The sequence below is a fragment of the Stegostoma tigrinum genome, unplaced genomic scaffold, assembly GCF_030684315.1.
Source record: "Stegostoma tigrinum isolate sSteTig4 unplaced genomic scaffold, sSteTig4.hap1 scaffold_248, whole genome shotgun sequence".
Taxonomy (NCBI): domain Eukaryota; kingdom Metazoa; phylum Chordata; class Chondrichthyes; order Orectolobiformes; family Stegostomatidae; genus Stegostoma; species Stegostoma tigrinum.
The window spans coordinates 237,856-261,966 of NW_026728181.1; the positions used below are offsets into that span (position 1 = coordinate 237,856).

Genomic DNA, 24,111 nt, shown 5'->3' on the forward strand with positions numbered 1-24,111 from the left:
GCTTTTAGTAGATGTGCACAGAATTCATTTTATACACGTTGAACAGTTGCTAAGTTCAAGACGCCAGTTCCAGCACTTTGACTTGCATCTGCTTCATCATCAAAACAGAACAAAATAAAGACCCACTCCTTCTAAGTCACGTTTTCCATTTTTAGTGACAAGGTGAAGTGCGAGAACTGCTCACTTGATGTTAAAATCTCTTAAGTATGTACCTATATATTTCAATTCTGTGAAATATGTGGAATGAGTTCGAGAGAAGGATTAATTTTGTTGCGCTGGGAGAGAGCTGGGACAGTTAAAATATGTTGAATGGCCTCCTCCCATGCTAAAAATGTCCATAACTGTTCTTGGCCCTGCTAAATTGAAGTGGCCATCCTTTCATTGTGACTGTGAGATGCAGCATGTTACCATAGATGGCATAATGAAGAAATCCTTTGTTATTAATGAACTTTTCAGCACTCGGCATTCTTCCGAAGTCAAATGTTCGATATGTACCTGTTGCACTGACTTGGTTCCAAACAGTTATAATGTGGAGGTGCTGGTGTTGGACTAGGATAGACAAAGTCAGAAGTCACATGACATCAGGTTATAATCTGACACGTTTATTTGAAATCACACAAGCTTTGGGAGTGCAGTCCCTTCATCAGGTGCGGTCAGGGAGGAAAACACACAGACACACAATTGATAAGCAGACAGATCAAAACATCATACAACTGGTGTGAGTGGAGTGTCAGATAATAAGTCTTCATCCAGGATGTTTGTTTGTTTGCAGATATTTTGTTGAAGAAACACACAACTTGTAGTTACAGTCAGTGTGGTATCTTATAAATTCTTGCTTTTGAAATAAAGGTGAAAACTCTCAGACAGATTCTGAACACAAGCCTCTAAACTACAAGTCAGAGTCTGACCTGAGATGTCACCTTTTGTACATTCCTGTTGCGCTGCCTGATTATCATGACAACACAGCACTGACATTGGCTTTATAAACGCTTTACTTGCCTCTAACACTCTTGGTCACCTGTATAGAGTTATTATCTGACACTCCACTCACGCCAATTCTATGATCTTTTGATCTCTCTGCTGATAAGCTGTCTCTCTCTGTGGTCACCTCACTAACTGCACCTGATGAAGGGGCTGCACTCCAAAAGCTTGTGTGATTTCAAATGAACCTGTTGGACGACAAGCTGGTGTCATGTGACTTCTGACTTCAAACAGTTATAGAATGTGTTTTCAATCCTATCGTGACTTGACAATAAGTCAACTTCTTAAAATTTATAAAATGAGAATGTCAAGTGAACTATGTCTAACCTTGAGCGCTTAAAAAAGGAAATATTACAACCATAGTCTAGTCAGACAGTAAAGACAGAAGGAATGATTTCATCGACTGTGTCTGACACCACACAATTAATCCCCCTGATGGAAGAAAGGTTGGCTGCGTTCTCTTTCTTCAGGAACATCCAGCTAATACCACCTTACTACTGCTTGTTTTATTCATCTGGTGTTCCATCTAATTCCTTGCAGTCTTGGTCAAACCTTCATGTAATTTATTTAAATTTTCAATAAAATAAATTTAACTTTATATTCCACAATTTTAACATCTCCTTTTAAGGTTTGAACGGTTCACTTCGTACACTGCACATGTTGTGTCAATAATTGGAGAACATGGTGGAAAAATCAAGATATATTGACAAGTAAACAAATGGCTAACTTCTGTTTCCTTGTCAGGAATGCCTTTTGAACAGAACATAAAGTTGCGCAACTATGTAGAGATAACAATTTAAAACTGGGAAGACCACTTTGTGGTCCCCACACCAATCTCTATTCACGACCTACTGATTGCATTACTCCGCCTTGGCAACAATGTAATATTACACTTGTCTCAGCACAACCTTGGCATCTTGTTTATCCCATGATGAACGTCCAACAACACATTCATGCAATCCCTAAAGCTGTCTCTTTACATCTTTTCAATCCTGCCTACCTGTCTTTTGTCTCGGCTCATTAGCAGTGAAACCTTCACCTGGAACTACTTCACTTCTGGACCTGACAATTCCAATGCATTCCCTGATGGAGACCCACATTTGTCCATTGAACACTTGAGGTCGTCTAAAACTCCACTGCCTGAGTCTCAACTTGAACCAATTCCGATTCTCTGTACTTTCTACCTGACTGATACTATTAACAGTAATTTTATTAAATTCTCATTTTTGTTTACAAATCGTTACTTGGCTACGCCTATCGCTATTTTGGTAATCTCCACCAGTCCAACCATACTTCAGGATATCTGCACTCGTCTAATTATGTCCGCTTGCCCACTCTTGATTTTAAACAGCCCACTACTAGTTGCCAAACATTTAACTGTGTCGGCTTCAAACCCAAGAAGAGACTTCCTACACCTTCAGCGAGCAAACTCACATCCAGAACCTCAACCCAAACAACAAATCCTCTCAAAACTCGCTAACTTCCTACACCTCTTAGCCTCTGTACATTTCCTCTTTTAAGGCACTTTTTCAAACAATCCTCTTTCATCAAGCTCTTGATCATCAGAACTAACAACTTAATAAGGCTCAGTTGTATTCTGGGATCGTTAATACTCCAATCAGATGCCTTCAAAGTCTCCCTCCATTAAAGAGATTTTATAAGTGGTTGAAGTCATTGCCAAGCAGAGGGGGACGAATTGGGGAGTTATTTCAAAGAGCTACGATATGCCAAACGACTTCCTTCCACACTGGCCAACTCTGATTGTACAAAAACAAAAATGATTTTCAGACTTGGGAAGATCCCTCAAAAATGTCACAAGTAACCAGCTTTTGGGCAGAGTCGAGCTGCTGAGATGATAGACCAGGATTTAGGGGTACCAGGAGTGACAATATGCTGAACACAATCAAATTTTGAGGTTGTAGAATGATGTGGTCTTCGGCATTTTTGACACTTGGACCATTTTCCTTCCTTCCCACAGAACAAGTCAAATAGCGGCAGCACAATGTTGCATGGCCGCTCAAGCTTGCTCCACCGTCGATGATGATTGTGGCTGGTCTTCCACATCAATTCAACTTTTGCTCATATCTCATCCTCTTTTCAAAACATCGATCTATTCACGTGTAGTATCCCTCTCGCTAACTTAATGAGAATTCATTCCAATCAGTGAACTCCTAACGCTGACCCACCCCAGGTCAAAAAATTCAGCTGAGATCAGGAACTGATCTCGCCTGTATGGCTGAGCTGGCTTTTAAAAAGTTTGCCGGTGAGAGAGTCCCAGTGAGAAACATTCATTAAAAAAAAATAATTGCATGGATGGCTCTCCAATCCTAAACTCTATTCAAATTCAGTTGGTTTGTGATGCAGACTGATGCCCTGCACAGAGGGCTCAATTGCCACACCAGTGAGCTGACCACAAAGGGTCTTCGCCTCAACCCCTCTACTTCCCTGAGGCATGCTGATCTTCAGGTTAAATCATAACTAGTTGTCTCTCTCTAAGGAGTCACCAAATGGCGTGCTAAGACTTTACCTTTAACCCTGATAACATGGCAACAAGCAGATAGCTCAGCTGATGTCACTGACTAATAGAATCCTCAACTATACTAATATTAACGATGTGATATCATCAGAAGGCATGCTCAACTAAGTTTTAATTTGCAAATTAAGTTAACAACCATTCAATCAATATTACTGAAGTACTCATATTACTGATCGTCTCGATACGACATTGTGGTTACATCTGTTCATAAGTGAAGTGTAATGTAATTGCACTTACTGCGGTTTTATCAAAGTGATCCTGCAATGAGTCAATAAGCAGGTCACTCACAGTTTGCCGATCAGTGCGGACCCCCTCAGCTGTTATCACATGAGCCTCAAGATCATCCAGAGCTTTCTCCAGTTCTTGAAGTTTCTCCAACGCCTTTTCCACCTGTTTCTGCCAGTTGCTCGCACGGATTTTCAGTTGTTCCCAATTTTCCTTCACTTCTATTGACTGTTTGCGGACAGCTTTGGCAATTCTCTGGGCTCTCTCTTCCGGGGCAGGTTCTGGAAATATGGAATGCAAATAATTTATCAACTATTCATGATTTTGATCGATAGATTTTCTTTCTAATCCCCTTTCCTTTAAAAGGTCTCTATGGACTTTCTCCTGGAATTGGGATATATAGTATAAGACGAAAGATTTTGGTACAGGCACATGAATGATAAATTCTGTAATTAGCTGGCAGGTCGCGGAGCCATTAACAGAGAATCACAGAGATCCAATACAAAGCCAAATAAAATTCTGCAGATATTTGAAATTTGTCACTACCAAGGAAACTTTAAAGAAGGAAAAGGATTAGTGACTAAATGGGTACAATTCTCAACAAAAGATTTGAAAAATCCTTTCAGGATATCTTTCATAGCTATGAGGCAAACATCCAACACAAACCAACTTTCATCTTTCAGGACTGGCAAGTTAGAATGATAAACCCAAAGTCTACCCTGCATAGTTCGCTCTAGAACTCACTTAATGAGGTTGTTAAGAGATGTAGAGATAACAAAGTGTGCAGCTGGATGAACACAGCAGGCCAAGCAGCATCCGAGGAGCACAAAAGCTGACACGTTGGGCCGAGACCTTTCATCAGAAAAGGGGGAGGGGGAGAGAGTTCTGAAATAAATAGTGAGAGAGGGGGAGGCGGATCAAAGATGCATAGAGGAGAAGATAGGTGGAGAGGAGACAGACAAGTTAAAGAGGTGGGGATGGAGCCAGCAGAGGTGAGTGTAGGTGGGGAGGTAGGGAGGGGATAGGCCAGTCCGGGGAGGATGAACAGGTCTCCGGGGCGGGAAGAGGTTAGGAGGTAGGAAATGGGGGTGGGGTTTGAGGTGGCAGGATGGGATAGGTGGGCTGGTTTTGGGATGCGGGAGGGGGAGGGGTGATTTTGAAGCTTGTGAAGTCCACATTGATACCATGGAGTGCAGGGTTCCCAAGCGCAATATGAGGTGCTGCTCCTGCAACCTTCAGGTGGCATCGTTGTGGCACTGCAGGAGGCCCAGGATGGACATGTTACCTGAAGATTGGTAGGGAGAGTCGAAACAGTTCGCGACTGGGAGGTGCAGTTCTTTAGTGCAAACTGAGCACAGGTGAAGCGGTCCCCAAACCTCTGTTTGGTTTCCCCGATGTAAAGGGGGCCACAATGGCAACAGTGGATACAGTCTACCACATTAGCAGATGTGCAGGTAAACATCTGTTTGATGAGGAAATTCTTCCTGGGGCCTGGGATGGGGGTGAGGTATCGGGACCAGTGAATTTTAAACGTTGTGATGACAACATTTATGGATATGCGGGGAAAAGTGCTGGGTGTGGGGAGTGCGAGAGGGGAGTGTGGAGCGGATAAGGGGGTCACCTAAGGGTGGTGGGAAAAATGTCTTTGGTGGTGGGGTCGGATTGCGGATGGCAGAAGGGTCGGAGGACGACGCATTGAATCCAGATGTTGGTGGGGTGGTACGTGAGGGCGACGAGGACACTGTTTTGGTAGTTATTATGGGGTGCGGGTGTGAGGGATGAGTTGTGGGAAACGCGGGCGACACGGTCGAGGGTGTTTTTGGCCACTGAGGAGGGGGAAGTTCCGGTCCTTGAACAACCCTCAACAGTTTCTCTTTCAATTCCTCCCACTTCCTACAGACAAAGAGGGTGGCCAGGGTAGCCAAATGGGCCCAAGCTATGCCTGCCTCTTTGTAGGTTACATGGAACGCTCCCTCTTCCGTACCTACACTGGCCCTCAACCCCACCTCTTCCTCCGTTACATTGATGACTGTATCGGCACCGCCTCGTGTTCCCACAAGGGGCTCTAACAGTTCATCCGCTTCACCAACACCTTCCTCCCGAACTTGAAGTTAACCTGGACAATCTCTGATACCTCTCTCTCCTACCTGGACCACTCTATTTCCAACCACTGAGAAACAAATATCCATTTCAACTCCACCAATTCCCACAGCTACCAAGATTACACCTCCTCCCACCATATTCCTGCAACAATTCATCCCCTATTCCCCATTCCTTTGCCTCTGCATCTGCACTCCCAGGATGAGGTATTCTTATTCCTGTATATCTCAGATGTCCTCATTTTTCAAGGACCACAACTTGCCCAGCTCTGTGGTTGATAACGCCCTCGACCGTGTCTCCAGCATTTCCTGCAACAAATCCCTCTCACCCCACCCCGCAACAACAACCAAAACAAAGTCTCCCTCGTCCGAACGTACCACCCCAACAACCTCCGGATACAACGCATCATCCTTCGAAGCTTTCAGATTCTCTGGGAGGCTACGGAGGTGGCGGCGGAGCCTTTGGCCTTGATCTTTGAATCCTCATTGTCTACAGGTTTCGTACCAGAAGGCTGGAGGGTTGCAAATGTTGTGCCCTTGTTCAAAGAGGGCAGGAGAGATGCCCCAGGTAATTATAAACCCAGTGAGCCTTCTGTCTGTTGCAGGAAACGTTTTGGAAAGGATTATAAGAGATAGGATTTATAATCATCGAGCAAGCACCAATTTGATGGGAGATAGTCAACATGGATTTGTCAAGGGCAGGTCGTGTCTCACAAGCCTCATTGAGTAATTTTGGAAGGTGACCAAGCACGTGGATGAGGGTCGGGCAGTTGACGTGGTGGACGTGGACTTCAGTAAAGCCTTCAATAAGGTTCCACATGGTAGGCTATTGGAGAAAACATGGAGACATGGGATTGAGGGAGATTTAGCAGGTTGGATTAGAAACTGGCTTTGGCTAAGGAGGCAACCAGTGGTGGTTGATACAAAATATTCAGCCTGGAGTCTGGTTACTACTGGTTTGTCTCAAGGATCTGTTTTGGGACCACTGCTGTTTGTCATTTTTATAAATGACTTGGACGGAGGCATTGGTAGATCGGTTAGTAAGTTTGCAGATGACACTCAAGTCGGTGGAGTGGTGGACAATGTGGAAGAATGTTGCAGGTGACAGGTAGACTTGGATGAACTGCAGAATTGGGCGGAAAGGTGGCAGATGGAGTTCAATGCGGATGAACGTGAGGTGATTCACTTTGGGATGAATAATAAGGCGGCAGAATATTGGGTCAATGGAAAGATTCTTGGTAGTGTTGCTGTGCAGAGGGTGTCCATCTATGTCGATCCCTGAAAATTGCCATCCAGGTTGATCGTGCTGTGAAGAAGGCTTACGGTGTTTTAGGTTTTATTGGCAGTGGGATTGAGATCCAGAGCAACTGTCCAAAAAGCTGGTGCGGTCTCATTTGGAATATTGCGTTCAGTTCTGGTCGCCCCATTACAGGAAGGATGTGGAAACATTGGAAAAGGTGCAGAGGAGATGTTGCCTGGTCCGGAGCGAAGGTCTTCTGAAGAAAGGCTGAGGGACTTGGGTCTGTACTCATTGGAGAGAAGGTGGTTCAGAGGGGATTTAATAGAGACATACAAGATGATCAGTGGATGAGACAGGGTGGACAGTGTGGGTCTTTTTCCGAGGATGATGACGTCAGCTTGTATGAGGGGGCACAGCTAAACAGTGAGGGATAATAGATTTGAGATAGATATCAGAGGCAGGTTCTTTCCTCAGAGAGTGGTAAGGATGTGGAACCCCCTGCCTGCCAATGCAGTGAGCTCAGCCACATTAGGGGCATTTCAACAGTCCTTGGATAAGCATACGGATGATAATGGGATCGTGTAGGGGGATGGGCTTAGATTAGTTCACTGGTCCATCCACATCATCGCAATGAGCAAAAAAGCACACCGTTGTCTCTACTTCCCAGGAGGCTATGGCAATTCCGTGTGCCCACAAGGGCAACTTTCATTGATGTACCACAGAAAGCATCCTATCTGGATGCATATCACAGCACGGTTCCTCTAGCAAAACAATCCCTAATTATTATGGCTCCTGCCTTTCTTCTTCCAGGCAGAATTGGTTCTGCTTTGTCATAACTAATTTGGGAGAAAATCCACGCTCAGTCTAAGTTAATTCTTCCAACAATTCAGATACCATGGAATACTGAGCAATGAGTTGGTGTGTGAGAAAAAGAGAGAGAGAGAGAGAGAGAGAGAGAGACAAAGCCAGAGAGGTTGGGGGGGTGGGGGAGGGAGACAGAGACAGAGAGAGCGCGCGCGCGAGAGAGAGCACGCGCGTGAGAGAGAGCGCGCCAGAGAGAGAGAGAGCGCGAGAGAGAGAGAGAGCGCGAGAGAGAGAGAGAGAGAGAGAGAGAGCGCGAGAGAGAGAGTGCGCGAGAGAGAGAGAGAGCGCGAGAGAGATAGAGAGCGCGAGAGAGATAGAGAGCGCGAGAGAGATAGAGAGCGCGAGAGAGATAGAGAGCGCGAGGGAGAGAGAGCGCGAGGGAGAGAGAGCGCGAGGGAGAGAGAGAGAGATGGGCGATGAGGGAGAGAGGGAGAGACAGACAGACAGAATAGGTGACAGAATGTGAGTGTGAGTGCCTGCATCAGACAGTGAGAGAGATGTTGCTGAGGTGGAGATAGTTGAGAGTGTCGATCACCAACAATCTCTCCTGGTCCACCCAGATCGTCGCAATGGGCAAAAAAGCACACCAAATGTCTCTATTTCCCCAGCAGGCTAAGGTAATTTGGAGTGTCCGCAAGGTCAACTTTCATTCATGTACCGTCTGTGTGACGGTATGGAGTATGAATGAGTGAGAATGTGACAGACTGTGTTCGTGAGAGACTGTGTTCCTGACTTTTTTTTTTGTGTGTGTGTAGTGTGTTTGTGCATGAGGGACAGAATATGCATGTGCAACATAGTGTGACTGTGAGCCTCTGTTGGTGCCTGTGAGTGAAGTGATGGGGGAGAACAGGGAGAGGAGAGATAAAGACTGAGAGAGAGAGAGAGAGAGACAGAGAGAGAGCGCATGAGAGAGAGATGAGATGAGGAATTAGAAATGATGAGTGGTCAATACCTGGAGGAAAAAAAGAACAGTGTGTGAGTGTTAAGAGAAGCCGCTGGATGTAATATGGAGGCTATTGTTTTATTGATTGTACTGAATGAAAAGCAAGTGTCACCTCTCAGTGTTAGGGGACAGGAGATGTGCATTAGAGAAGGAGATATAGTCAGCCTTGTCAGAGACAGCAGACAAGTTGCAAATGCATAGAAACTGACATTAAAGCTTTCTTGTCAATGTGTAAAGAGGTGAGACAAATATGACGAGTCAATATTGTACCTTTGCGCTCAGTAAAATCATGGAATCATGAATCAGAGAACCCTTGCAGTGTGGAAACAGGTCGGTCAGCCCAACATGTCCACACTGCCCCTCACAGCATCCCACCCAGACCCATCCACCTATAACTCACCTAACCTACACATCACTGAACACCTTGGGAAATTTAGCATGGCCAATCCACCAACCTTGCACATCTTTTGACTGTGGGAGCAAACTCGAGCACCCGGAGAAAACCCATGCAGGCACATGGAGAATGTGCAAACTCACACAGAAAGTCACCAAAGGGTGGAATTGAGACAGTGGTGTTAACGAGAGCCACTGTGCTCTATATTATGCGAATTCAGCTGCAAGCATTTTTTTTAAAGAAGGGAAACTGACCATCGTCACAGGATTAGAGTGGTTTCAATCTTCTATCAGCTTTGAGAACCTTATCCATATCTGCCTTCACAAGGGCAAGGTGTCGGTAATGGTGTGAGACCGGTTAGTATGCAGCAGCTCGCCATGCAAAAAATTAACGGCATTTCATTGCTTTTTTCCTCGGGGCAGAACAGAAAGACAAGAACATGAAAAAATCCTGAAATCTTTCTCCAATTTCAATCTCAAAGGGACCATCCGTTCCTCAAAAGTCATAACCAAACTGAACATGGGCCTCCTGCAGTGCCATAAATGATGCCACCCCAAAGTTGCAGCAACAGCAACTCATATTCCGCTTGGGAACCCTGCAGCACAATGGACATGGCTGACAGCTCTGTCAACCACGAATGCAAGGAATGCTCAGTTGAGGAAGAATGCAGACATTTCGGAATCCCTCCAGCAGAAGATGATATCATTAGAACAAATGGATCTGTCTGGACAGTCCTGTTTGTAGATTTTGGGAAGTAAGACTCTATTGTTTGTCATCAAGGATATGGTTGAGTGATCATATTCAGACTGAAGAGACCAAGAATGTGAGGCTGGAGAACGGGTGCAGAACCACGCCTCTCGGAATTCCTGTGCGTGTCTATGCTTGGCTTGGGCTACTACGGTTACCTTGTCGCAGTGTCCTCTGAGAGGCGTGATTCTCCACCCATAATGCAAGAGATACAATTGGACCCCCACACACAAACCCACACAGATCAAAACCGGAAATGACAGTACTCATGGTAACAGACTGGACAGTGTCAATTCCAGACAGAGTAGAATAACATCGTTTCATTGGAGGCTGTACCCATGATGTCACCGATCATGGTGACGAAACGTCTGAATGAGAAGAAGCCAGCTCGGCGAGCAAGTTCACAACCTCAATCAGAGAACTGGCTGTTTTGAACTACCTTGTTCAAGAGTTTCAGTTTTGATTTTGAATGTTAAATCTCGCTCCCACATAGGGATGGAGGATTACTGTTAACAGCTGCATTCTAACTAATTCATATCGAATCATTATTGTTTTGACCAGTCTTCGGGTCAGGCTCCCTCGGTGACTGAGTCTCCCAAATTGTTAAGTTCCCTCGTGAAAGACTCCCCTTCTTTACACACCCAACTAGATCCACCTCAGTTGGTACGAATTAAGCCGATTAAAAAGGATCTTTGTCTTGTGGATACCTTCCTATGTTTCAGAAGGAGTCAAGATAACTCAGGGTGACACGGTGACTCAGTCGTTAGTACTGCTACCTCACAGCACCAGGGACCTGAGTTCCATTCCAGCCTCCGATGACTGTCTGTGTGGAGTTTGCACATTCTCCCCTTGTCTGTGTGGGTTTCTGCTGGGTGCTCTGGTTTCCTCCCACAGTCCAGAGATGTGCAGGTTAGGTGGATTGGCAATGCTGAATTACCCACAGTGCCCACGGATGTCGAGGTTAGGTACATTAGCCATGGGAAATGCAGGCTGACAGGGATACAGTAGGGGAATGGGGATGGGTCTAGGTGGGATGCTCTTTGGAGGGTTGCTGTGGGCTTGTTGAACTGAGTGGCCTGTTTCCACACTGGGGATTCTCTAAAACTAGCTTCTCCTGAACTCGTGAGAGAGTGAGTTTATCAATTGCTAAATGCAAGAAGTCATAAGGTACCACAAATATGCACAAGTTAGAAACAAGAAATTAGCTCAAAAACCATAAAAGTTAAGAGGGATACGGATACTTCAGCCTTTGGATTGTTTGTGAAGAATAGAAAGTGGGATGTTGTGGCCACTAAGTTGGGCGATCCACGTAATGTTGATATGAATTCAGCAGTTAATTTTGAGATTCTTGTTGAAATTCTTTTGACCTTGTTTCCCTTTTGACATTGCCCTGGTTTGCAGAGCTCAGAGCAAGAGATTCTCTTTTCTTCTTACCTGCAGCATAGGGCGATGAAACGGCTGTCCCAGAGCCGTGACCTCCGCAACCCCTGAGACCACACGAGCACATTCACCCAGGAATACACACGGACTGATACGAAAGAACTATCGGGATAACAACACTCAGCGTGGTACTGGAAAAGACAGCATGTACAAACAGAAAACAGCTGTAAATAGTGTCAAGAGGTGAAATCAAGTGATAAAGCTAAATTCATGGCTCTTTGCTTGCGTGCTCATTGTATTCAGAACAAAATCAACAAATTAATAGCACATTTCTAGGTTGCCGGGCATGATTTTATAGCTATTACAAAGACATGGTTACAAGGAGATCAACACTGGAGCCAAGTGCGCAGGGCTATACGACATTCCAAAAAGACAGGCAGGAGGGAAAGTGACTGTAAGCGAAGAAATTAGTACGAGAGCAAGAAACGATCTTGGATCGGAATGTAGAATCCAATTTTATTTATTTGTTAATGGGAGGAGGATATCCCTAGCTACCCAGTGTTTATTGTCCATCCCTAATTGCCTAGGGGACAGTTCAAAGTCAATCATATTGCTGTGGGTCTGCAGTCACATGTAGGCCAGATCATGTAAGGGTGGCAGTTTCCTTCCCTAAAGCACATCAGTGAACCAGCTGACTTTTTCTGACATTTGGCAATGAATTCATGGTCATCATTATATTCTTAATTCATGATTTTCTTTCATATTGAATTCAAATTCCACCATCTGCTGTGCTGGAATTTGAACACAGGTCCCCAGAATGTTATCTCAGTCTCTGAATTAACAGTCCAGCAATAATACCACTAGGCCATTTCCTCCCCCATCGTGGAACAAGAAAGCCTGCAGCTGATTCCCACTTGGGAAAAACAGTGAACCAGGAGCTTCTTAAATGGGCGATCGCATCTCCTTACATTTTAAGAGAGCCATGGATAATCAGGACCTTGTGGGAAGGGACGAAATTGGGGGAGGGAAAATTACATCAGTGTTAGGTAGGAGCTGAGCAGTATTAATTGGGAGGAGCTTTTATTGAACAAGTCAACATTTGATACGTGGGAGTTATTTAAAGACCTACTCTTCAGTTCAGAACTGGCCTATTCCAGGGAAGGAGGAATGACAAGGATGGCAATCTAAGGACATACGGACATAAGAAATAAAACAGGAGTAGGCCATCTGTCTCTTCCAGCTCGTTCCGCTGATCTTTTTTGCGGACTCAGCTCCACTTACCCTCCCATTCACCATAACCCTCAATTCCGAAACATTCAACAAGGGAACCTCAACTGTTTCAGTGGGCAGAGAATTCCACAGATTCACAACCCTTTGGATGAAGAAGCTCATCCTCAACTCAGTTTTAAATCTGTTCACACTTATTTTGAGGCTGTGCCCCCGAGTTGGAAATTCGCCCATCAGTGGAAACAATTTCCGATCCATTTGTTTCATAATTTTAAAAGCTTCTATTAGATCACCCCTCATTCTTCTAAATTCCAGTGACTGCAATCCTAGTCTACTCAATCTCTCCCCATACAGCAACATTTTTAATTCTGGAATCAACCTCGTGAACCTCCTTTGCACCCCCTCCAGTGCAAGTACATCCTTTCTCGAGTGAGGAGACTAAAACTGTACAAACTACTCCACACCAAGCCTCACCAGCACCCTATACAACTGTAGCATACCCTCCCGATTTTTAAACTGCATCACTCTCGCAATGAAGGACACTATTCCATTTGCTGTCTCAATTCCCAGCCGCATCTGCAAACTACCTGATTCAGACACAAGGCTGCCCAGCTCACTCTGCGGAGCAGCATGCTACAATTTTTCACCATTTAAGCAAGACTCCATTTTTCCATAATTGCTACCAAAATGGATACCCTCACATCTACCATCATTGGACTCCATCTGCTAGACCCTTGTCCATTCACTTAAACTTTCTGCATCCTTCCGCAGATTTTCATTGTCCTCTTCAGACTTTACTCTCTCACTCATTTTAGTGTCATCTGTGAACATAGAAAAATACAGTGCAGAACAGGTCCTTCGGCCCTTGATGTTGCGCCAACCTGTGAACTCATCTAAGCCCATTCCCTCACACTATCCCATCATCATCTATATGCTTATCCAAGGACTGTTCAAATGCCCTGAATGTGGCTGAGTTAACTGCATTGGCAGGCAGGGCATTCCACGCCCTTACCACTCTCTGGGTAAAGAACCTGCCTCTGACATCTGTCTTCAATCCATCACCCCTCAATTTGTAGCCGAGCGCCCCCGTACAAGCCAACATCATCATCCCAGGAAAAAGACTCTCACCGTCCACCCTGACTCATCTTTCTCTGATCGTCTTGTATGTTTCTATTAAAGGCCCTCTTAGCCGCCTTCTCTCCAATGAGGACAGACTCGAGTCGCTCAGCCTTCTCTCATAAGACCTTCACTCCAGACCAGGCAACATCCTGGTAAATCTCCTCTGCTCCTTTTCCAATGCTTCCGAATTCGTCCCGCAATGGAGCGACCAGAACAGGTCGCACGAGCGTTTTGTGCGGTTGCAGCATGACATCACGGCTCTGGAACTCAATCCCTCTACCAATAAAGTCGAACACACCGTATGCCTTCTTCACAGCACTATCAACATGGGTGGCAACTTTCAGAGATCTATGTACATGGACGCCAAGGTCCCTCTGCACATCCGCACTACCAAGAATCTTTCCATTGGCCCAGTATTGTACCTTCCTATTATTCCTCCCAAAGCGAATCACCTCACATTGAACTCCATTTGCCACCTTTCCGCCCAATTTTGCACTTTATCCAAGTCTCCCTGCAACACGCGACATTCTTCCACATTGTCCACCACTCCAACGACTTTAGTGTCATTTGCAAACTTACTAACCCATCCACCTATGCCTGCGTCCAAGTCATTTATAAAAATGACAAACAGCAGTGGGCCAAAAACAGATCCTTGAGGCACACCACTAGTAACCGGACTCCAGGCTGAATATTTTCCATCAAACACCACTGGTTGCCTTTTTACCGAAAGCCAGTTTCTAATCCAAACTGCTAAATCTCCCTCAATCACATGGCTCCGTATTTTCTCCAATAGCCTACCATGTGGAACCTTATCAAAGGCTTTACTCAAGTCCATGTATACTACGTCAACTGGCCTTCTCTCATCCACATGCTTGGTCACCTCCTCAAAATCTCCATGAGGTTTGTGAGACACGACCTGCCCTTGACAAATCCATGTTGACTATCTCCAATCAAATTGTTGCTTCCGAGATGATTATAAACCCTATCTCTTATAACCCTTTCCAAAACTTTTCCTGCAACAGACCTAAGGCTCACTGGCTGTAATTGCCTGGCTCATCTCTACTGCCCTTCTTGAACAAGGGCACAACATTTGCAATCCTCCAGTCCTCTGGTGTTAAAACTGCAGACAATATGGACTCAAAGATCAAAGCCAAGGGCTCCGCCACCTCCTCCCGAGCTTTCCAGAGAATTCTCGGAAAAATCCTCTCAGGCCCAGGGGATTTATCTAGCTTCACACCTTCTAGAATTGATAACATCTCCTCCTTACTAACCTGAATCCTTTCAAGTCTAATAGCACGTATCTCAGTCGTCTCCTCGATGATATTCTCCTCTTCCTCAGTGAAAACAGATGAGAAATATTCATTTAGCACCTCTCCGATCTCTACCCGGTCCACACACAACTTCCCACTTCTGTCTTTGATTGGCCCTATTCCTACCCCAGTCATCCTTATATTCCTCACATACCTTGAGAAAACTTTACGGATCTCCTTTATTCTACCTGCGAATGACTGCTCAGGACCCCTCCTTGCTCTTCTTAACTCTCTCTTTAAATCCTTCCTTGCTCATCTGTAACTCTCCATCGCAGCAACTGATCCATCACATCTCAACATCACATGAACCTCGCTCTTCTGCTTAACGCGAGATACAATTTCTTTCGTAAACCACGGTTCCCCTACCTTATCACTGACCCCTGCCTGACAGGGACGTACCTATCAAGGACACGCAATATCTGTTACTTAAACCAGCTCCCCATTTCGATTGTCCCCATCCCCTGCATTTTGCTACCCCATTCTTTGCCTCCTAAGTCTTGCCCAATTATAATTGCCTTCCCCCATCTGTAAGTCTTGCCCTGTGGCATGTTCCTCTCCCACTCCATCGCTAAACTAAACGTAACCGAATTATGGTCACTCTCTCCAAAGTGCTCATCTACCACTAAATCAAACACCTGGCCTGGTTCACTGTCAAGTACCAGATCCAGTGTGGCCTCCCCTCTTGTCGGCCCTTCGACGTACCGTGTCGGGAAACGCTCCTGCGTGCATTGGACGAAAACTCATCCATCCGACGTCCGAGAGTTACAGCATTTCCAGTCAATGTTTAGCAAGTTAAAGTTTCCCATAATGACCACCCTGTTCCTTTCACTCCTGCCCAGAATCGTTTGGCCAATCCTCTCCTTCAGATCCCTGGAACTTTGCAGAGGCCTATTAAAAAACTCCCAGCAGTGTGGCCTCTCCTCTCCTGTTTCTGACATCAGCCCATCCCACCTCAGTAGACCAGTCCTCCTCAAAAGTTTTTTCAGCCTCCGTTATACTGTCCTCGACAAACAAAGCCACACCTCCCCCTTTTTTCCCACCTTACCTGATCTTACTCAAAGATCTGAACCCTGGAACCTGCGACATCCATTCCTGACCCTGCTCTATCCATGTCTCCGTAATGGCCACAACATCGAAGCCCCAGGTACCTATCCATGCTGCAAGCTCACCTCGCTTATTCAGGATACTCCTGGCAGTGAAGTAGACACACTTCAATTCAGCTTGCTGTTTGCCAGCACACTCCTGTGACACTGAGATCCTGTCCATGTCCTCTCTATTTTCTTTCTCCTGTGTACTGAAACTACACCGCAGTTTCCCATCCCCTTGCTAAGCTAGTTTAAACCCACCCGAACAGCACTAGCAAATTTCCCGCCCAGGATATTAGTGGCCCTCTGGTTCAAGTGGATACCGTCCTGTTTGTAGAGGTCCCACCTTCCCCAGAATGAGCCCCCATCGTCCATGTACCTGAAGCCCTCCCACCTGCAGCATCCCTGCAGCCACGTGTTCAGCTGAAATCGCTCCCTGTTCTTTGCCTCGCTATCACTTGGCACGGGTAACAAACCAGAGATAACCACTCCGTTTGTTTGAGCTCTCAGCTTCCAGCGGAGCTCCCTGAAATCCTGCCTGACATCCCTATCCCTCTTTCTACCTATGTCGTTGGTACCTATGTGGACCATGGCTTGGGGCTGGTCACCCTCTCCCTTCAGGACCCCAAAGACACTATCCGAGATAACACGGACCCTAGCACCTGGAGGCAACGCACCAATCGTGAGTCTCTTCGATTCCAAACAAGCCTTCTATCTGTCCCTCTAACTATTCAGTCCCCAATGACTAACACTCTCCTCCTATACCCCCTTCCCTTCGTTGCAAGAGCGACAGACTCTGTGCCAGAGACCTGCACCCCAGTCGGTATTGAGGTAATGCCTCATCGTAAGGAGGTCAGAATTGACGGAGTGGCAGATATTTAGAGGGTCAGTACTGAGGCAGTGCACAACCGTCAGAGGGTCAGTACTTAAGGAGAACCCCATTATCAGAAGGTCAACACGAATGGAGAGTCACATCGTCAATGGTTCAATCCTGAGGAACACTTCATTATCATAGGGTCAGTCCTGAGGCAGTGCTTCATTGTCAGAGGGTCAGTATTAAGGTTTAGAATTGAGGGAGTGCTATCTGATTATGTCACTCTGACAATGAGGCACTGCCTCAGGAATGAGCCTCTGACAATGAGGCACTTTCTCACTTCTGAATCTCTGACAAGGAAGCATTCCCTCAGTGCAAACTGTATGGACCCGATGTCAATGAGGCACTCGCTGAGTACTGACCCTCTGACAAAGTTCCAATAGCTTACTACTGACCTTCTAATCATGTGCCCCCTACCCCATTTCTAAATCTGTTACATTGAGGGCACTGCCTCAGAACTGACACACTGGCTATAAGGCAGTCCGTAAAGACTGACCCGCTGATCGTGAGGCTGTCCCTCAGTTAATGACCCTCTAAATATGAGGCACTCCCGTAATTCTGACCGTCAGGAGCTACCTCAATGTTGACTCACTGATATAGAGGCACTGCCTCAGAACTGACATGCTGACGATGGGGCACTTGCTCAGGACAGACCCTCTGATAGAGCTGCAGGTTTGATATTAGAGCAGTGATGCACCGCGAGCAGGTCAGTATTAAGGGAGTGCCACACGGTCAGTGGACCAATATTAGGGGAGTGCCACACTGTCAGAGGATCACTCTTAATGGAGTGCTGCACTTGTGGTGAGTGAGTACTGAGGCAGTGCAGCACTGCAAAGGGTCAGTAATGAGAGAAAGCTCCATTTTCAGAGGGTTAGCACAGAGGAAGTGCTTAATCAGAGAGTTATTTCAGAGAGAGTGCTGTATTGTCAGAGTTTCGCACTGAGGGAGTATCACACAATCAGAGGTCCAATATTAAGGAAACACTGCACTGTTGGAGGGTTGATATAAAGGGAGGGCTGCACTGTCAAAGGGTTAATGATGTGGGAGTGCTGAAATATCACAGAATCAGTCCTGAGAAGTGCTGCACATTCAGAGAGTTAGTGCTGAGGGAGTGGTCTCATGTGAAAAGATTGATATCAAGGGGCACTGCCGAAGGATCAGTAGTGCAATACTGTCAGAAAAACAATATTGAGGGAGTTCTGCTGTGTCAGTGGGTCAATATTACAGGATTGCTACACGATCCACGTATCAATGTCAGACAGTCAGTCCTGAGGGAGTGCTGCACTGTTGGAGGGCCAATATTGAGTGTGTGCGACACTCAAGAGGATCATTTTGTTGGACTTGTGCACTGTCAGAAGTTCAATTGTAAGCAAGTGCCACACTGGTCGCGGGTTAATATTATGGGAGTGCTGCACTGTCAGACGGTTAAAGATGAGGGAAAGCTCATCATCTGACAGGGCATCACTCCCTTCAGACGAACCCTCAGGCGGTGCAGCACTCCAACAACTTAGTTTCAGAGGCATGTTGTCCCATCAAATTGACCCTCTGAGACAGGAGCATGCACTTAATATCGACCCTCTCACAATGCTGCACTGGCTTAACATAGGCCCTCTGGCAGGGCGGCTCCCTTTCAGTACACACCTTCCAACAGCACAGCACTCTCCCATCATTGACCCTCTGACAGTGCAGTACTCTCTTAATACTGAATGTGTCACGCTGCTCTACACTGTTGGAAGGTCAATACTAAGTTTACTGCACTGCTAGACAGTCAATGATGAGCTAGTGATGCATGTGCGACATTCCCTCAATTCTTATCCCATTACAATGAGGCACTGCATTAGTATGGCCCTCTGACAAAGTAGCACAGCTTTAGAACTGACCCATTGATCATGAAGCTTTCCCTCAGTACTGGACCTCAGAGTGCTCCTCAGCCACAACACTGACTCTCTAATCCTGCAGTACTGTCTCAATTCTGACCTCAGTCCCGACCCTGTTGCATTGACATTGCAGTTCTTCCTTACCATGGACACTCTGGCCATGGGACAACACTGTTGGCCCTGTTGCAGTGCAGAATTCACTGACACTCACCCTCTCCCAGACCTTCAATACTGAATGTCTGATAGGACTGCGGGCAGCTGACTCTGACAGTGCAGCATTCTCTCAGTATCGACCCTCTGACAGTAATTAGGGGACTGCTGCATTGTCAGAGAGTCAGGACAGAGGAAGAGCTGCACTATCAGAGGGCAAATATTAATGGAGTTGTGCACTGTCACAAATTCAATATTAACAGAGGGCTGCACTGTCAGAGAATCAATGATGACGGGGCAGTGCGTTGTGAAAAGACCTGTAATAAAAGGCATGCGGCCTGTCAGAGGGACTAAACGGAGAGCTTCACTGTGAGAGGGCCAACATTAGTAAATGCTCCAGTCTCAGAGGGTCAATGTGATGGGAGAACATCTCTCTGACATTATCTTGTTGGCGGGTCAGCGCTGACGTAGTGCTGCACCGTCCGAGGGGTCGGAGAAAGGGAGTGATGCACGACCAGGTGATCAGGGAGTGCTGAAGTGAGGGGGTCGTCAGCGATAAGTGGGTGAGCTCTGAGGGAGTGCAGCACAGTGTGGGGTCAGCACTGCGGGAGTGCTGTTCTGAGGGGGATCAGGACTGAAGGGGGTCAGGACTGAAGCAGGTCAGCGTTGAGGGAGTGCTGCACTGAGGGGTTCAGAATAAAGGGTATGCTACACTGAATGGGTCAGAAATGAGAGGGGGGTCAGCACTGAGGGAGAGCGGCACTTGAAGATGTTCAATATTAGTGTGTCCTGCACTGTGAAAGGGTCAGTATGAAGGCAGCACTGCAATATCAGAGAGGCAATGATGAGTGTGTGCTGCACTGCTGAAGGGTTAAATTTGAAGTGGTGTCCCACGGCCAGAATGTCAATGGTAAGGGAGCATGGCATTCTCAGAGTGTTATTGCTGAGAGAATACCAGTATGACGGAGGGTTAATACTGTGGCAGAGATGCACCGTCAGAGAATCAGTCATCAGAGAGTACGCAGTGTTGGAGGGTCAGTACTGAGGGAGTGTTTCACAATCAGAGCGTCAGTTGTCTGGCAGTGCTGGAAAAGCTCAGCAGGTCTGGCAGCATCTGTGGAGGCAAAAACAGAGCTGACATTTCGGGTCCAGTGACCCTTCCTCAGAACTGTTCTGAGGAAGATCCCCAGTTCTGAGGAAGGGTCAATGGACTCGAAACGTTGAATCTGTTTTCTCCTGCACAGATGCTGCCAGGCCTGCTGAGATTTTCCGGCAACTTGCTTTTTGTTCCCGACTTACAGCATCCGCAGTTCTTTTGTTTTTTATGTCTGGCAGTGCTTGTTTGCTTGTGACCTTCTGAAAGCACAGCACACCCATAATCTTGGCCCTGTGACAGGCCAGCACTCCCTCAGTACTGATCCTCCAACAATGGAGCATTCCTTCAATACTGACCAGCAGCGCAGCACTTTATTTCTGAGAGTAGTCTGAAAGAAACTACCTTTGCTTACCGAGAGAGACAGGGAGAGCAAGTGCGTATTCTGTAGGTGACTCAGGGTGTATTGTAACCTTAACAAGTCAAACAGTATTTCAGATTAGTTTATAATTAAAGATTATTCTAACTGTCTTCCTGGAAAAGTACAGTCCCTACAACATGGGGCTGATACCAGTACACTCACTCAGAAGTGACCCTCCAGCAAAGCAGCCCTGCCTCAGAACTGACCCTGTGACAATGAGCTACTCCATCAGCAGTGAATCTGTAATCACGTGGCACTCCCTCAATTCTGAAAACATTACACTGAGGCACTCCTACAAAGGCCTCTGCGTTTCAGGGATTATTTACAGTCATCCCTGTGTTTTACAGGTTATTGAAAGGGGTCACTGTTTTCGGGTTTATTTTCACCCTCCAATCTTGCAGCACTCCCTCAATTCAGGCGTGTAGCAGTAATGTCTCCAGACTGAATCTCGACAAGTGTTGCAAACCCTCAATTCTGATCTGCTCAAAATGAGCCACTGACTGAGTATTGGCCTTCTGACAAAAAGTCACTTATTCAGAACTGGCCTTCTGACAATGTGACACTCGTCCACATCTGACCCTCCAGCAATGAGGTACTGCCTCAGAACTGATCCGCTGACAGTAAAGCACTGCCCCCTCAGTTCTGACCCTCTGACAGAGCTGCGATACTTCAGGACTGAACTTCTAATCATCTTGTACTCCATCAACTCTGAATCCAATGCACTGAGGTACTGACTCAGTATTTACAGTCTGCTCCTAATACACCCTCAGAATTGACCCTAAGGCAATGTGACCCTGCCTCAGAACTAACTCTGTGACAATGAGGCACTTACTCAGCGCTGAATCTCTAATTGTGTAGCACTCCCTCAGTTTTTAGGCACTCCTTCCAGATTGGCACACTCTCAAGGCTGATCCTGCAGCAATGAGGAATTGCCTTACAACACAGCCTAGAACAACAAGGCCCTCTTTAGGACAGTGTCTGATAACGAAGCACTCACTTGGTTCTGAGCCTCTGACAATGAAGCACTTGCTCAAGTCTGACCACATTAAAATGAGGCACCCTCAAATTGATCTGAAACACCTCAGTTTCGACCTTCTGATGGCTCTGAGATGCCTCAGTTTATATCCTCTGACCGGTCTTTTAATTCTGACACAATTACAGTGAAGGTCAGCCTCCGTGCTGACACTCAGAGTACATCACTCCCTCTGACAGTGTTGCACACCCTGAGCATCACTGACAGTTTCAGCGTTCCCTTAATATGGACCAACTCACAATGCAGCACTCCCCTGACATTATTAGTTATATTGACGATCTGACAGTACAGCCCACCTCAGTGCTGACCCTCCGACAGCGCAGCATTCCCTCATTACTCACCCTTTGATACTGTCGCCCACCTTTGGTAATGACACTCTGACAGTGTCACACTCCCTTACTATCGGCCCTTCAACAGTGCAGCACTCCCTCAATGATGACACCGGAACGATGCAGGATCCCCTCAGTCCTGGCTCTGCAACAGTCAAGCATTCAATCAACACTGACCCTCTGTTAGTGCAGCACACCCCTAATATTGATCCTGTGACAGTGCAGCACTCCCTTCATGTTGGCCTTCCGACAGAGTGGCACTTTCTTGACGAAGACACTCTGACAATACAGTTTTCCCTCATTGCTGATCCTCTGGCAGTGCAGCATTCTGTCATCATTGGCACCTTGCCAGTGGAGCTACATGCTTCTTATTGACCCTCCACAGTGCAGCACTGCCTCTCTACTGACTCTACAACATTAATATTGATCCCCGAACGGGAGGTTCTCTTTCATACCCACCCCCACAAAGAGAAGCCCTCCCTCATCTTTAACCCTCTGACAGTGCAGCACTCCCTTAATATTGACCCGCTGCCAGTGTGGCACTCCGTTACAGTGCAGAGCTGCAACAAAGTGATCATCTGAGTGTCGCGCACACACTCAATATTGACCCTCCAACAGCGTAGCCCTCCCTCAGAACTGACCGTCTGACATCCATGCACTGATAGTGTTGCAATTCTGTAATGTCGACCCCCACTGACGCAGCAGAACTCTCTCAATATTGGCCTACGGACAGTGCTGCGCTACTGATCCTTCGGCGGTGCCTCTTGATATCAATCCTCTGACATTGTAGCACTCCCTCAGTACTAACTCTCTGAACGTGCAGCACTCTCTCAGGTCTGATTCTGCGCTATTTCAGCACTCCCACGTCATTAACGCTCTGACAGTGCAGCACTCCCTTTATATTATATTGTATTTATCAACCCTCCAACAGTGCACTATTTCCTTAATATTGGACCTCTGATTGGACAAGCTGACAACATCTCATGTTCTTTATCGACAGAGAGTCAGTTCTGTGGTAGTACCTCATTGTAATGGGTCAGAGTGGGTCTAATCAGTCCAACCCCAAACCTAACCGCGGCTTCAGGCCTAAGCCTAGCCTCAGGCCTAACACTTACCCTCAACCTAAGCAGAAGCCTCAGCCCAAAACCTAAATGTGGTCTGAGCTCTAACCCTAACCATAGACTCAGCCCTAAGCCTAACCTCAGCCTTAACCCAAAACCTCTCCCGAGCCCTACCCCGAACTCCAAACTTAACCTCATTAGTGACCCTAACACAAGTCTCATCCCTCACCCTAACTCTACCCTCATCCAAAACCTCGTCCAATCCTCACACCTAACCCCTAGCCTTGGTCCTAACCCAAACCCTAACCCTCGCCACCCTCTCACGCTAACCCTCATTGTTAATTAGTGAGTACTGAGGTATAGCAGCACTGTCAGAGCATCAGAATAGTGTGAGTGAACTATTGTCAGACTGTCGATACTGAGGCAGTGTCTCATTATAGAAGGGTCAGAATTGAAGCAGTGCCACACTAACAGAGACTCAGTACTGAGGTACTGCAACAGCGTCATAGAATCTGAACTGTGGGCGTGCATTATTGTCAGAGGGTCATGATCTGAGGCAGTGTCTCCTTGTGAGAGGGTCAGTACTGACAGAGAGCCTTCCTTGCCTGACGGTCAGTACTGAGGCACTGCTTCTTTGTCAGGGGGTCTGGAGGGATAGTGTCTCATTGTTGGTCAGTCCAGTGTGAGGCAGTAGCTCATTGGTGGAGGGTCAGTCCTCAGGGTGGGCGGATGATGTGGAGGTGCTGGTGTTGGACTTGGGCGGACAAGGCTGAGTATTGACACTCTGCTACAAATGCAGTCTCTAGTTCTGACCCTCTGATAAAGGCAAACTCCCTAATTGCTGACACTCTGCCAAGTAGGCACTGGCTCAAACAGACCCTCTGACAATAGGCCACTGACCCTCTGATCGAGCTGCAGTACCTCAGTGAGGCAGTGGCACTCCTTGAATTCTGATCCCATTACAATCAGGCATTGCGTCAGTACTGACGCTCTGCCAAAGAGGTACTGCCTGAAAACTGATCCAATGACAATGAGGCACTCCATCAGGACTTACCTCTGACAGTGCTAGATTACCTCTGTACTGACCTTCTAAAACGGGTGGCACTCCTTCAATTCTGACCCC

General features: G+C 46.6%; 1 protein-coding gene across 1 annotated transcript; it reads right to left on the reverse strand.

The window, feature by feature from the left end:
• Positions 1-378: 378 nt before the first annotated feature.
• Positions 379-11,551, reverse strand: LOC132208023 (utrophin-like). The gene is made up of 3 exons (XM_059643770.1): positions 11,464-11,551; positions 3,755-4,023; positions 379-387 (listed from the first exon to the last, which is right to left on the reverse strand). The coding sequence occupies exons 1-3, from the start codon at positions 11,534-11,536 to the stop codon at positions 379-381; spliced, it is 351 nt and encodes a 116-aa protein (XP_059499753.1). The 5' UTR covers positions 11,537-11,551.
• Positions 11,552-24,111: the final 12,560 nt, after the last annotated feature.